Source organism: Brachyhypopomus gauderio, chromosome 9, assembly GCF_052324685.1.
Source record: "Brachyhypopomus gauderio isolate BG-103 chromosome 9, BGAUD_0.2, whole genome shotgun sequence".
Classification (NCBI taxonomy): domain Eukaryota; kingdom Metazoa; phylum Chordata; class Actinopteri; order Gymnotiformes; family Hypopomidae; genus Brachyhypopomus; species Brachyhypopomus gauderio.
The window spans coordinates 5,000,939-5,014,644 of NC_135219.1; the positions used below are offsets into that span (position 1 = coordinate 5,000,939).

General features: G+C 40.4%; 2 protein-coding genes across 2 annotated transcripts; both read left to right on the plus strand.

Annotated features, from left to right (window-relative positions):
- The first annotated feature begins 1,182 nt into the window (after window positions 1-1,182).
- On the plus strand, window positions 1,183-2,202 carry LOC143523619 (trace amine-associated receptor 1-like). The gene is made up of 2 exons (XM_077018177.1): window positions 1,183-1,708; window positions 1,745-2,202. The coding sequence occupies exons 1-2, from the start codon at window positions 1,183-1,185 to the stop codon at window positions 2,200-2,202; spliced, it is 984 nt and encodes a 327-aa protein (XP_076874292.1).
- Window positions 2,203-8,209: 6,007 nt separating this feature from the next.
- On the plus strand, window positions 8,210-9,190 carry LOC143522432 (trace amine-associated receptor 1-like). The gene has a single exon (XM_077016152.1). The coding sequence runs from the start codon at window positions 8,210-8,212 to the stop codon at window positions 9,188-9,190; it is 981 nt and encodes a 326-aa protein (XP_076872267.1).
- The last annotated feature ends 4,516 nt before the right edge of the window (window positions 9,191-13,706 follow it).

Genomic DNA, 13,706 nt, shown 5'->3' on the forward strand with positions numbered 1-13,706 from the left:
ATTCAGCATAGGAATAATTACCTTCGCGCTATAAAGAAAGATAGATTCACGGGTTGTAACTTTTGAATTGCTTCTTGAAGCTGTAAAAAGGGCTATAGCTACAGATGAGCTGGTCAAGCTGGTTTTCCTTGGAAAGGAGAGCGAGGGTCAGCGCTTCAAATGCATACCATGTCATTAGCTAGACAGAGGGCACTAATCGCCTCACAGTGGGGAAGTGGGCTACTCGGTGGCTGATTTTCCCCGCAAAGATTTTTGTAACGTTTGCAGTCCTAGTGTTAAGTGAAACATTATCTTTGTTCAGTAGTAGCTAGCTAGGTGGCACAGTCCGTATGCGCAACCCCGTCTATACTGGTGTCCTGCCTACCAGTTCTAATGCGCATGCTCTGGCTCCAATTTTCATCTACTGTGCAAGCGCATCCAAGATGGCAGCATCCGTGCGGCTTGGTGGCTTCAAAAATTCACAATGGGAGTCAACGGTGACGTACCGTCCATTATATATACGGTCTCTGGGGTAAACGCAGGGCAGTAGGTTCACCCTTAGAACATAGCAGGACATAGGTTATCTGTTTTTTTGTGTTTCTTTCAGTACTTGAGTAGTGCATTTTAGAATAAATTACTTGCAATACGTAAGTACAAAAAAATGCTGAATACTTCTGTACTTCCACTTAAGTAAAGTTTTTAAAGAACACTTCAACTTCTACTCAAGTCACTTTTTTGATAGAGTACTTGTACTTTTAATTATGGGTCTCTAATACTTTATACATATCTGCTGGTGAACACCATGGGGAGAGATGTAGAGAGCCTGAGGGAGAGAAACGTAGTGTTTTGAACTAATAAGTTTGGGAGTAATGGCCTGTTGTGGGTTTTTCTGACCACTGGGGCTAGTGTGTGTTTGGGGTATAAATAGACAAAGAATGACTCTGGACCAGAACAGTACTTAATGGATGAATTGGCGTCAGACATTGATTGAGAAGACTGTCACTGGTGTACATGTGTTACTGGATTACATGTCGAGGTTCTTTCAGAGACATTTTTTCTGTCACAAGTCTATGGTCTTCACATGGTTTACGTTTGGTTATCTTAACTGCATTTACGTGTTAGCAGAAAAAAGTGGGCCGTAGTTATATTATTTAGAGGTATCTTTCTTTCAACAAGAGAGCACATTGGCATCTTTATATCAGAATGAACTCATCCCCAACAGTGGACATCACCCCTTTGTGTTATGAATCTTTAAATGGATCTTGTCCCAAGTTTGTTTATCCACTGTTTGTGAGAGTTCCATTGTACTTGTTCTTTGGTTCAGTTGTAATTTTAACAGTGTTTGGGAACCTTTTTGTCATCCTGACCATCGTTCATTTTAAGCAGCTACACATGCCAACAAACTACCTCGTTCTCTCTCTGGCTGTGACAGATCTCCTGCTGGGGGCACTTGTGATGCCTCCTAGTATGATACGCTCTGTGGAAACCTGCTGGTATTTGGGGAAATTGTTCTGTAAAATACACAGCAGTGTTGATGTCACTTTATGCACTGCGTCAATATTAAATCTTAGTTTCATATCGATTGACCGATACTATGCTGTGTGTAGACCCCTGCTATACCTAAGTAAAATCACCACTTTTGTCACACTGGTCATGATTTCCATCTGCTGGAGTGTCTCCGTTATAGTCGGATTTGGTATAATATTCCTGGAACTTAACATCCTAGGCAGTGAGGATTTCTACTATGAGAATGTGGTGTGTGAAGGTGGTTGTGCATTGTTTCAAAGTGCGGTGTGTACCACAGTTACTTCTTTGCTTTCTTTCTACTTTCCTGGTCTTGTGATGCTCAGTATATACACTAAAATATTCCATGTTGCACGAAAGCAAGCAAAATCTATTCAGAATATGAAATGTAAGAGTATCACACAGCCAGTAATAAGCAAAGAGCAGAGAAAAGCAACAAAGACACTGTCTGTGATTATGGGGGTGTTCCTTTCACTCTGGACACCTTTTTTTATCTGTAATGTCATAGATCCTTTCATGGGATACTCAATACCCCCAGTACTGTTTGATATGCTTGTTTGGGTTGGATATTTAAATTCAACCTGCAACCCTATTGTGTATGCTCTCTTCTACAAATGGTTTAGAAAAGCCTTCTGGATGATTATAACAGGTAAAATATTTTATCCAGGTTCTTCAAGAGTTAATCTGTTTTCACATTAAAAGAGAAATATAATAATAGAAAAATGTTTTACATACTTTTGCAGAAATTAATGATGGTGTGCACTCTGCAGGAAAGTGTTTGAGTACGGATAGACCACGTTCCACAGTTTTGTAAAGTCATCTGTAAGGATTGTAAGCTGAACTCCTTTTCACAGTGGTCTTTAGCTCCAGAGGTTGCCATCCCAGAGCAATGGGATTTTCACATTCACCTGCAGAAAGTATCTAAGGCAACAATCCATCATGTATATAATCTTCATATTAAACATGACCAACATTAATCACTAATATTTTGGAGTTTCACTTTAAGGCCTCATATGAATAAAAAGTCTAAATGTACAAGCTGTATCTGAGTGTTCAGCACAAGGTGAAGATAAAGCAAAATTATACCCTGTCATATATGCTGTGATTAGCTACCTCTGGGATTTGGGGTGTTATAAGGAATGAAAATGTGATATGGCTGGTTTGAATCAAGATTGTGCAGGCAATCTCTGCTGAAGTTTGCACAGTTATAGCTTTATAACAAGATTTGTAAGAAGATTAAGCTCTTCTACTCTCCTGAATGTCTTTCCTGAATGGGATTTTAACATAAATGGGTTTCTCATTTAATTTTTCTCCTCTCTAAGTATTTGATATGCATAAAACCACTTACACAGAGGAAAACTGAAAAAGTTAGTATTTAGCACATCTATAGAACATATAGCATATAACATTGCCACACTCCGCACACCATTCTGCACACTGAAGTCTGTTTTTTTTTTCACCTATTATGACACATGCAATAGAAGCATGCAGGTCTAAACCTTTTGCTTTTTCCCTAACCTCGATCAGTGGATCTGTCCACCTGTAGAAAAATTTTAACCGGCTATAACATCTGAAGAAAATTTAAGAAGCGTTGACGATGCCCAGATTTTTGATGAAAAAAGTTAGAATGGCAGGAGTCTAAATATTAGCTGACAAAGACAGTTCAAATTGTAGTCTAAAAGCCTTGCATTATGAGCTGGTGATTAGTACATTTCTAGAAGCACAACATTTGAGTTCCTTTGCTGAACACTTTTCAGCCATATTAGCAGCTGATCTGCACCCACAAAACATCGGTATGAAGCAGAGCACATGTTAAAAACAATGTTCCTTTGTATCGCAAAAGGAGGATTAATATTTAATCAAATCATGGGCAGTCATGGCGTGGTGGTTAGGGAGCTGGTCTTGTGACCGGAGGGTCGTGGGTTCAATCCCCAGACCTGAGGCCATGACTGAGGTGCCCCTGAGCAAGGCCCTTAACCCTCAATAGCTCACTTGTATAAAAAAAAATGAGATAAAAATGTAAGTCGCTCTGCATAAGGGCGTATGCCGTAAATGTAAATCAAATCAAATTTATTTGTATAGCGCTTTTCACAACACATGTTGTCTCAAAGCAGCTTTACAGGATATACAAGTTTAACAATCGTATGGGTCCAAATCCCTAATGAGCAAGCCAGAGGCGACAGTGGCAAGGAAAAACGCCCTATGATGGTGGGGATTAGGAAGAAACCTTGGGAGGACCAAGACTCAAAAGGGAACCCATCCCCCATTGGGTGGCCCGTTAACACACCAATTACACAAAACCAAACTATACAGACGAATACACAAGTCACACACAAATCACACAATCAGACTAAGTATAAGGTAACTAGAATGAAAGTTCTGGGTGTTGATATTGTCAATGTAAATGTCTTGTGTTGAACGCCAGGTTTTCATTCCGTGTCGGGGCGATGATACTGATATTGTAGGCTCCGACTGCAGTGTTTCTCCCCAGCTGAACCTCGGAGAAGAAAGATATGTGATGTGGTAAATATGTAACAGATTATTCAAAGGCCAAAGTATACAGATAAGTCTTTAGTCGAGATTTAAACATTGAGACCGTGTCTGAGTCCCGAATAGAGGCAGGAAGATTATTCCACAGTTGTGGAGCTTTAAAAGAAAAGGCTCTTCCACCTGCTGTGATCCTAGGAACAGTTAATAACCCTGCGAACAAAGTAAACGTGCTGGATTGTAATGATCAATAAGTTCACTAAGATACTCTGGAGCTAGGCCATGCAGTGTTTTATATGTTAATAAAAGTATTTTGTAGTCAATACGGAATCTAATTGGCAGCCAGTGTAATGACGATTGTACGGGACTAATGTGATCAAATTTTTTAGTTTTTGTTAGAACTCGTGCTGATGCGTTCTGGACCAGCTGGAGTTTGTTTATCGATTTACCAGAACATCATGCTAGAAGACTATTGCAATAATCTAGACGAGAGGATATGAATGCATGTATTAGTTTTTCTGCATCACTAGTATTTAATATGTTTCTAATTTTGGCAATGTTGCGTAAGTGAAAGAATGCAACCCTAGTTATATTATTAATGTGTGTATCGAACGAGAGATCTGGGTCTATTGTGACGCCCAAGTTTTTTACCTCTGCGCTGGGGGTTATAGTAAAAGTATGTCGATTCAATGCTACATTACGTATCTTGTCTCTGGCTGCCTTAGACCCAATTATTATTAGCTCTGTTTTATCCGGATTTAGTGCTAGAAAGTTACACGCCATCCAATGTTTTATCTCTTCTACACACTTCTCGATTTTACAGTTTACACCTAAATCATTGGGTTTTGCCGATAAATATAGTTGGGTGTCGTCTGCGTAGGAGTGGAAACTGATGTCGTGCTTATGCATAATCTCGCCTAAGAGTAGCATGTAAAGTGTAAATAGAAGTGGTCCTAGGACTGTCCCTTGTGTGACACCATATTTAACCTGCACAGATTTAGACATTTTATTATTAACATTTACACATTGGAAGCGGTCTGTCAAATAAGATCTAAACCAGGAGAGTGCAACTCCTTTAATACCTACCGTGTTTTCTAGTTGATCCAGCAAAATGTTGTGGTCTACAGTATCAAAAGCTGCACTAAGATCTAACAGTATAAGGAACGAGACGAGCCCATTATCGGACGATATAAGTAAATCATTCACTACCCTGATTAAAGCTGTTTCAGTGCTGTGGTTCGGTCTAAATCCTGGTTGGAACTTTTCATGGATACTATTTGATTGGAGATAATGGTTTAACTGATTGGAAACTGCTTTTTCTAGAATTTTAGAGATAAATGGGAGATTAGAAATTGGTCTATAGTTGGCTAAAATCTGTGGATCGAGATTCTGTTTTTTAATCAAGGGTCTAATTATGGCGCATTTTAATTGTTTGGGTACATATCCTAGGTTAAGGGAAGAGTTAAGGGCCCTGCAATAGCTGGGCGTAGGTCTTTGAATAGACAGGTTGGAACTGGGTCGATTATACTTGATGTAGACTTAGACGAATTAATTAGTGTTGTGAGCTTTTTTTGCGATATGGGATCGAAGCCATTTAGCTCAGTAATATTTTCGGATGTGTAGTTACTAATACCTATACTACTGGGGTTAGATTGGAGGTTAGGCTGTGATGTATTATGACTCTGTAGTCGGATATTATCTATTTTATTATTAAACAAGTTTAAAAATTCATCACTAGTGTGTGTAAGTGCTGAACGATTACAGACCGGTTGCACTGACCTCTGTGGTCATGAAATCCTTCGAGAGGCTGGTTCTCACTCACTTGAAGGAGATCACCAACCCCCAGCTAGACCCCCTGCAGTTCGCTTATCGAGCCAACAGGTCGGTGGACGATGCAGTGAACATGGGTCTTCATCACATCCTCCAGCACCTTGACCATCCAAGTACATACGCAAGAGTTCTGTTCTTGGACTTCAGCTCTGCGTTCAATACGATCATCTCCAGACATCTACACACCAAACTAACCCAACTCAGTGTGCCAGCCTCCACCTGCCAATGGATCACCAGCTTCCTCACTAGCAGAGAGCAGCAGGTGAGGCTGGGAAAGATCACCTCAGGAACCAGGACCACCAGCACAGGAGCTCCACAAGGTTGTGTTCTCTCCCCTCTGCTCTTCTCACTCTACATAAACAAGTGTACCTCCACAGACCCCTCAGTCAAAATCCTGAAGTTTGCAGATGACTTGACGGTCATTGGTCTCATCCGGGACAGCGATGAGTCTGCTTACAGATGGGCTGTTGAGCATGTGGTCCTCTGTAGCAAATACAACAACCTGGAGCTGAACACAGCAAAAACACTGGAGATGAGAGTGGACTTCAGGAGAAGCCCCCCAACCCTTCCAGCACTCACCATCCTGGACAGCACTGTAATGGCTGTGGACTCCTACAAGTTCCTTGGCACAACAATCTCCAAGGACCTGAAATGGGACTACCACATCAGCTCCATCATCAAGAAAGCTCAACAGAGACTGTACTTCCTGCGTCAGCTGAGGAAGTTCAACCTGCCCCAGGAGCTGATGGTGCAGTTCTACACCGCCACCATTGAGTCTGTCCTCACTGCATCCATCACAGTGTGGGGCAGCTCAGCTACCAAACATGACACCCACCGACTGCAGCGCATCATCAGGTCTGCAGAGAGGACCATCGGTGTATCACTACCCACTCTGCCAGATCAACACACCTCCAGAACCAGGAAGCGGCCACAGAACATTGTGTCTGATGCTTCGCACCCTGGACACCACCTGTTCCAGCGTCTTTCCTCAGGACGGCGTTTTAGACAACTGAAGACTAAGACCACCAGACTAAAGAGAAGCTTCTTCCCACTTGCCATCACACTCATGAACAGCTGAATACTACCACATACAGGATACAGCATCCAGCTCGTCCCTCTCACCCTGTTCACCACCTGTACTGCACTTTATTATCTGGTGATGGTTCATAAGAATACACTGTACTTATTGCCCCTGCCAGAAATTATCCTGTTCCCACATTTATATGCCTTATTTTAATTCAGCTTAACTTATTATCTAATTCAGTCTGCACCTCAGTTTACTGCTATACTCAGCACTTTACTATATATATACACAACTCTGTACACTGTGTACCAGTGGGGAACCGTCAGGGCCCTCTACGCCCTCTCAGAGGGCCTAAAATATTCTTAAAACATAAATATAATATAATTTATCCAATTTTTTTATCTACTTACTGTTTGACAATCGACATCTAAACAATTACAGAAATATAAGCAAATAAATTATTCAACCGTGTCTATTCAATCTGTGTTGGAATGTGAGGGGTTAAGCGGAAGCCTGTGAGCCTGTGTCTCCCCCTAATAGGACTGTGATGCCTGCTGTTCCTTTACAGAGGGCCAGGCCGTTATAATTCAACGCAATACCAGTTTCAAATGACAGTAAAATTGACCAATCATATCTTCCCTCTTAATGGGCGGGTTTAACTAACTGTATGATAATTTCTGCCCGCTGTGGCGACGCTAGCTGTCGTTAGCGTACCACCGCTAGCTAGTTTCGATTAATTCCTTTGATGTCCTTGTGCGCGTTGTTTACATATTCCGCTTCCGAGGAACACGGAGCTGTGAACCTTATTTTGTTTGGAACCTTATTTTGCTTAAGAAGTTATCTAGTACAGATATTATTGTTTATTGCGTTTCTAAAGCTGAACTGTCGTTTAAAATTTTTTTTATTGCAGTTAATTAGAGGAAACTAATTTTTTTCGGGGGATGGGAGCGGGCCCAGGTATAATGGTCACGGTTCGCTACTGGGCTCTGTTACTGGTGAACTCCACAGGGAGATAGCAGAAGTGTCACTGGCGTTGTAACTATAATGGTGTGTTTACAGTATAAATACACAAAGGATGACTCTGGTCTAGGATATCACTTAGTGGATGAATTGGGGTCAGATTGAAAAGACGTCCACTGGTTTACAGACTGGGTCGATCTGTTAAATGTTGCAGATCTTTCAGATTTCAGAGACATAATTTCTGTCACTATACCAATTATATGGTGTTCACAGATTTTATGCTACTGGTGGTCTTAACTGTACTGACCTGTTTGGTAAAAGAAATTATTTAATTTGCAGGTATTTTTCTTTCAGCAACATCTTGACATCAGAATGAATTCATCCCCAATAGTGAACATCACCCCTATGTGTTGTGAATCTTTAAATGGGTCTTGTTCCAAGTTTGTTTATCCACTGTTTGTGAGAGTTCCATTGTACTTGTTCTTTGGTTCAGTTGTAATTTTAACAGTGTTTGGGAACCTTTTTGTCATCCTGACCATCGTTCATTTTAAGCAGCTACACATGCCAACAAACTTCCTCGTTCTCTCTCTGGCTGTGACAGATCTCCTGCTGGGGGCACTTGTGATGCCTCCTAGTATGATACGCTCTGTGGAAACCTGCTGGTATTTGGGGAAATTGTTCTGTAAAATACACAGCAGTGTTGATGTCACTTTATGTACTGCGTCAATATTAAATCTTAGTTTCATATCGATTGACCGATACTATGCTGTGTGTAGACCCCTGCTATACCAAAGTAAAATCACCACTTTTGTCACACTGGTCATGATTTCCATCTGCTGGAGTGTCTCTGTTGTAGGTGGGTTTGGTATAATATTCCTGGAACTTAATGTCCTGGACAGTGTGGATTTCTTCAGTGAGAATATGGTGTGTGAAGCCGGTGTGTTCCATAATGCAATGTGCACTTTATTTACCTCTCTCCTTGCTTTCTACTTTCCTGGTCTTGTGATGCTCAGTATATACACTAAAATATTCCATGTTGCACGAAAGCAAGCAAAATCTATTCAGCATATAAAATGTAAGAGTAGCACACAGCCAGTAATAAGCAAAGAGCAGAGAAAAGCCACAAAGACTCTGTCTGTGATTATGGGGGTGTTCCTTTCACTCTGGACACCTTTTTTCATCTGTAATGTCATCGATCCTTTCATTGGATACTCAATACCCCCTTTACTGTTTGATATGCTTGTTTGGGTTGGATATTTAAATTCAACCTGCAACCCTATTGTGTATGCTCTCTTCTACAAATGGTTTAGAAAGGCCTTTTGGATTATTATAACAGGTAAAATATTTTATCCAGGTTCTTCGAGAGTTAATCTGTTTTCACATTAAAAAAGAATAATAATAATATAAAAATGTTTGACAAATTTGTAGAAAACAATGATTGTGTGAACTCTACTGGACAGTGTTTGAATACGGACACACCATATGTGCCACAGTTTGGTAAAGTCATTTGTAAGGATTGTAAACTGAACTCCTTTTCACAGTGGTCTTTAGCTCCAGAGCAATGGATAATATTTTCAGCTGCTGGACATTTCTAAGGCAACAATCCATCATGTACATAAGCTTCATATTAAACATGACCAACATTAATCACGAATATTTTGGAGTTTTATTTTAAGGCCACGTGTGAATATACAAGTTTGCACAGTTGGAGCTACTTTTTTGACAGGATTAGTAAAGTTCTTCTAGTCTCCTGAATGTCTTACTGGACAAAAGGAGGATTAACATTTAAGAGCTACATACTAGTACTAATTTTACAAAGTAAAGGCATGCTTCCTTACAGATACAGTACATGTTGTCTTTGGGTAACTACAAACATGTGAACACATATTGATATCAAATTTTCTAGCCCTAGTTAGGACTGTGGATGCTGCATTTTGTACGAGTCGGAGTTTGTTTAGGAACTTTTTAGAGCATCCAACTAAAATAGCAAAATCAAAATTTAACTTGATTAAGGTGGTACTAAAGGACCATTTAGGTTAAGAGGAATAAAAGACAAATGGCTTTTGCAGCTTTGGGTCCAAGCAGTAGCACCTCAGTCTTATCGGAATTTAGAAGAAGAGAATTTGAAGTCATCCTTTTTTTTCTTCATGCAGTTCTAAATTTTTTGAGTTCTGCAGTTCAAAGTGAGCATCGGAATCGGAATTAAATGACTTTTAATCGCGACATGGTTGTTGGTGCCAGACGGGTTGGTCTGAGTATTTCAACCACACAACCATCTCCAGGGTTTACCATCTCTAGAGAATGGTCTGAAAAAGAGAAAATATCCAGTGAGCGGCAGTTCTGTGGGTGCAAATGCCTTATTGATGCCACAGATCAGAGGAGAATGGCCAGACTGGTTCATGCTAATATAACGGCAACGGTAACTCAAATAACCAGTCGTTACAACCGAGGCATGCAGAAGAGCATCTCTGAACGCACAACACATCGAACCTTGAGGCAGATGGGCTACAGCAGCAGACAACCACACCGGGTCTACCTCACCGAGGCTACAATTCGCACAGGCTCACCAAAATTGGACAATAGAAGATTTGAAAAACGTTGCCATCGTCCTTTAAACTAGAAGCACCAAGCGCCGGTCATTTGACCGCTGTGACGTCTTACTAGAAGCGCCGTGTCTGTTCGATCTACTTATAAGCGCGGAGCGCCGGTCATTTGACCGCAACAGCACAAAAAAATATATCTTTGCTAGGGGTGACCTGCAATAGTCCCTGATTCGACTATAGTCGACTATACCCCCTAATCGACTATGAACGTCATAGTCGAATGTACCATTCTAACTGCATGGGGGTGCCCAAGGATGCTGCTAAGCATTGGTTGTTACATGAAATGTCTTCGTTTTCGTTATATATAGCCTTTTGTCAAATAAAATTATCCTAATATCAGGTAATAAATATTTTAAAATGATGTATGCGCATTAACGATAGGCATCTTCCTTACTACACATTAATAACTCACACCCTGCAGTTGCACAATCCAAATGAGCGGAGCTGAACACGCTACAGCAGGCGTACTCAACTAAATTTGGGGGGGGGGGGGGGGGGGGGGGGGTTGTGGTGTTTTGTCCAAAACGATATGTGGTAGAAACACCCCTCAAAACAGTGGAATGAACATTTACCTGACCAATTTTAATGTTGCTATGTGTTTCAGGTTTGAAAAGTGCTGGAATTTAGGTTAAAGTACTTTAAAATGCTTGAAATTGTAACTACTTGGTTTCACAACAAATCTGTCTGACTGAATAGTTCTCTTGTATTAGGTTAACAAATACGAGCCTCTTGTAATTCCAGGACGAAACATGAGAACGTGAAGACGTGAAGATTGGGCGTTTTTAAAATAAACAACCATTAAATAATGTGATAAAAAGCAAATTATTTCCAGTATATGTATAAATATTTAACTTAATTATGTTTAACATGCTGGGAAATATTGAAATGGATCTTGAAAGTGACGTACAAGTGCTTGAACTCCACCTTATAAAGGTGTATGAACCCTGAAAACGTGACTTTGTTCATTGCGCTGAAGCGCGGCGCGCGCGAAGTTACAAAATTCGGGAGGTGCACGACCTCGCGAACCGACAGCGCGCGAGGCACTCGCGCACACGCGGAGCCACAGCGATTACGTCATTTTCGCCGCGCGAAACGTAAGTTGTTGAACGGGGTGGCAAACGTACACTCGTGACGGAGTGTTTGTTCAATAGCCCTGAAATAAATGCTCCGGTTTTGTTTTGGTCCGTATCCAGTTAATCAGGAATGAGATTGGGTCCGGACAGGACTGCGTTCGGGTCCGGATCCGGACCGCGGTCCGCCAGTTGAGTACCCCTGCGCTACAGGATAGTCAGCATCTGCCGAGATTATAGTGGCTACTAAAAAAACTTCAAAAGTGTGGGAGTATTTTGAAAAAGATAAAGATGAATCAAACAAAGTAAAGTGCAAGTTATGTCATCAATGTCTTTCATTTCACACGACAACAACCAACATGGCATACCATTTAAAGAGTCTCAGCAAGTAGGCCTATAAACATTTTTTTGTTGTTGTTTGCTTTTTAAACCCTTGAACCTTTACTTATAATTTTTTTGCTGTTGTGTGGCAATAATTTTTATATTTTCAGGTAGGCATATTTTATTTAAAATATTTTGGACATTTTGCACAGTGCCTGTCTGACAGTTCGATATGTGCACTGTGCACTGATGGTGACATTTTTTTGTTAATGTTCACTAACGTTTCATAAAAAAAAATAATAAATAAATAAATAAAAGCTGAATAAAGCCAACTTACCATGTTTATTCATTTATCTGAGTGTTTTAGGTTTTTACTTTGAAGTGGAAAAAAGTCCTGAATGAGAACGGGATCCCATTTAAGGCACTCTAGAAAAAAAAAACCCGATTCGACTATTAGTCGACTAAAGGGAAAATCTGACGAATCAATAATAAATAATAATAAGTTAAACTTATATAGCACCTTTCTAGTACCCAAGGATGCTTTACAAAAATCCTATGAGAGAGAGAAAGGAAAAAAAAAATCAGGATTTGACTATGAAAATCCTTAGTTGAAGACACCTCTAATCTTTGCACTGGATCCAATTTCAGAACCGTCCTTTCATGACTTTTCCCAGAATTGTTGTTACGATTGAAAGACACGGAGAGGGATCCTTATGCAAAAGCTCAAGGCCTTTATTCAGAAAGACAGGCACAGTGGTAGAAGCATACGAGAGAGCTACGGTGGTATAAAGAGTAACTCTTGTCACTACGTTGCAGTGGTCGACTCAGTCCGAGGTCGTAACGGGTAGGCAGAGTCCGTGAGGTAACCGTGGGCTATGCAGAAAATGAGGTCTAGGAAACAGGCAGAGGTCGGTACACAGAGAAAACAACACTGGGGTATAACGCTTGGTATGCAACATAGTCGGCAATACTTCGCGTCGAGGAAGTGGGACGGAAGTGCTTAAATATGTTGGGAATGTGGGCGTGGAGATGGGGAACAGCTGAGTGCGAGGCGCAATCAGGTGACATTCCTGACAATTGTCCTTTTAATAAACTAGCATTATTACATTGTTAAAAGAAAGCCTGTACAGGCTAGTTTAAATCGATTTCACTTGTATCTCTGTAATATTGCCGTCATCGCCTACACTTCAAGACTGTGATCTTTTCTGCCAGTGGGTGTCGCAAAAATTCGTATGTCATTTAATATTTTGTATAAATAAATAAAGATCAAAACAAAATTAATCACAAAGTTCAAACTGAGTGTGTGTAAAGAAAAAATGGAATTCGTCCGTGTTTCACTTTCCAAAGTCTTAAAATATATAATTTATTAATACTATTTAATATATACTATATACAAGTTTGTTGTTTTCAAACTGAGTGAGTCTTGCTTTGCCTAATAAATGCTTTAGTAGTTTGTAGGAATTCTGCGAATGATAACCTACTTATCAAGTCAATATCTCAAAGGAAATATCTCAGAGGTATAATCCCTCTTTGCCAGGGCTAGCTGTTGGCTAACACTTATGCAAATGCATACATTATGTATGGCTGCTTTTAAGCGTTGTTGACAAACTGGCATTACAAATGAATGAATTACAATGCAAGTTACATATATAAATGCATACATTTGTGCGTGATGTAAAACTGAGATGATAGCATGGGCGGTTTTGTTATGACCACTTTCTTCACAATGGCATTCATAAGGCAATGCTTGGTTTGGGCGATTGAACAGCAAAACAGTTTACGTGTTTGGGCATTTGAACGGTTGCATAGTGCATTATAAAAATGGCACGCAGAATGCTATACACCCCAAAGCAAGTACTGGACATGCTGACACAGAAATGTGTCAAAGCTTGCTGTCGTTTCACTCAG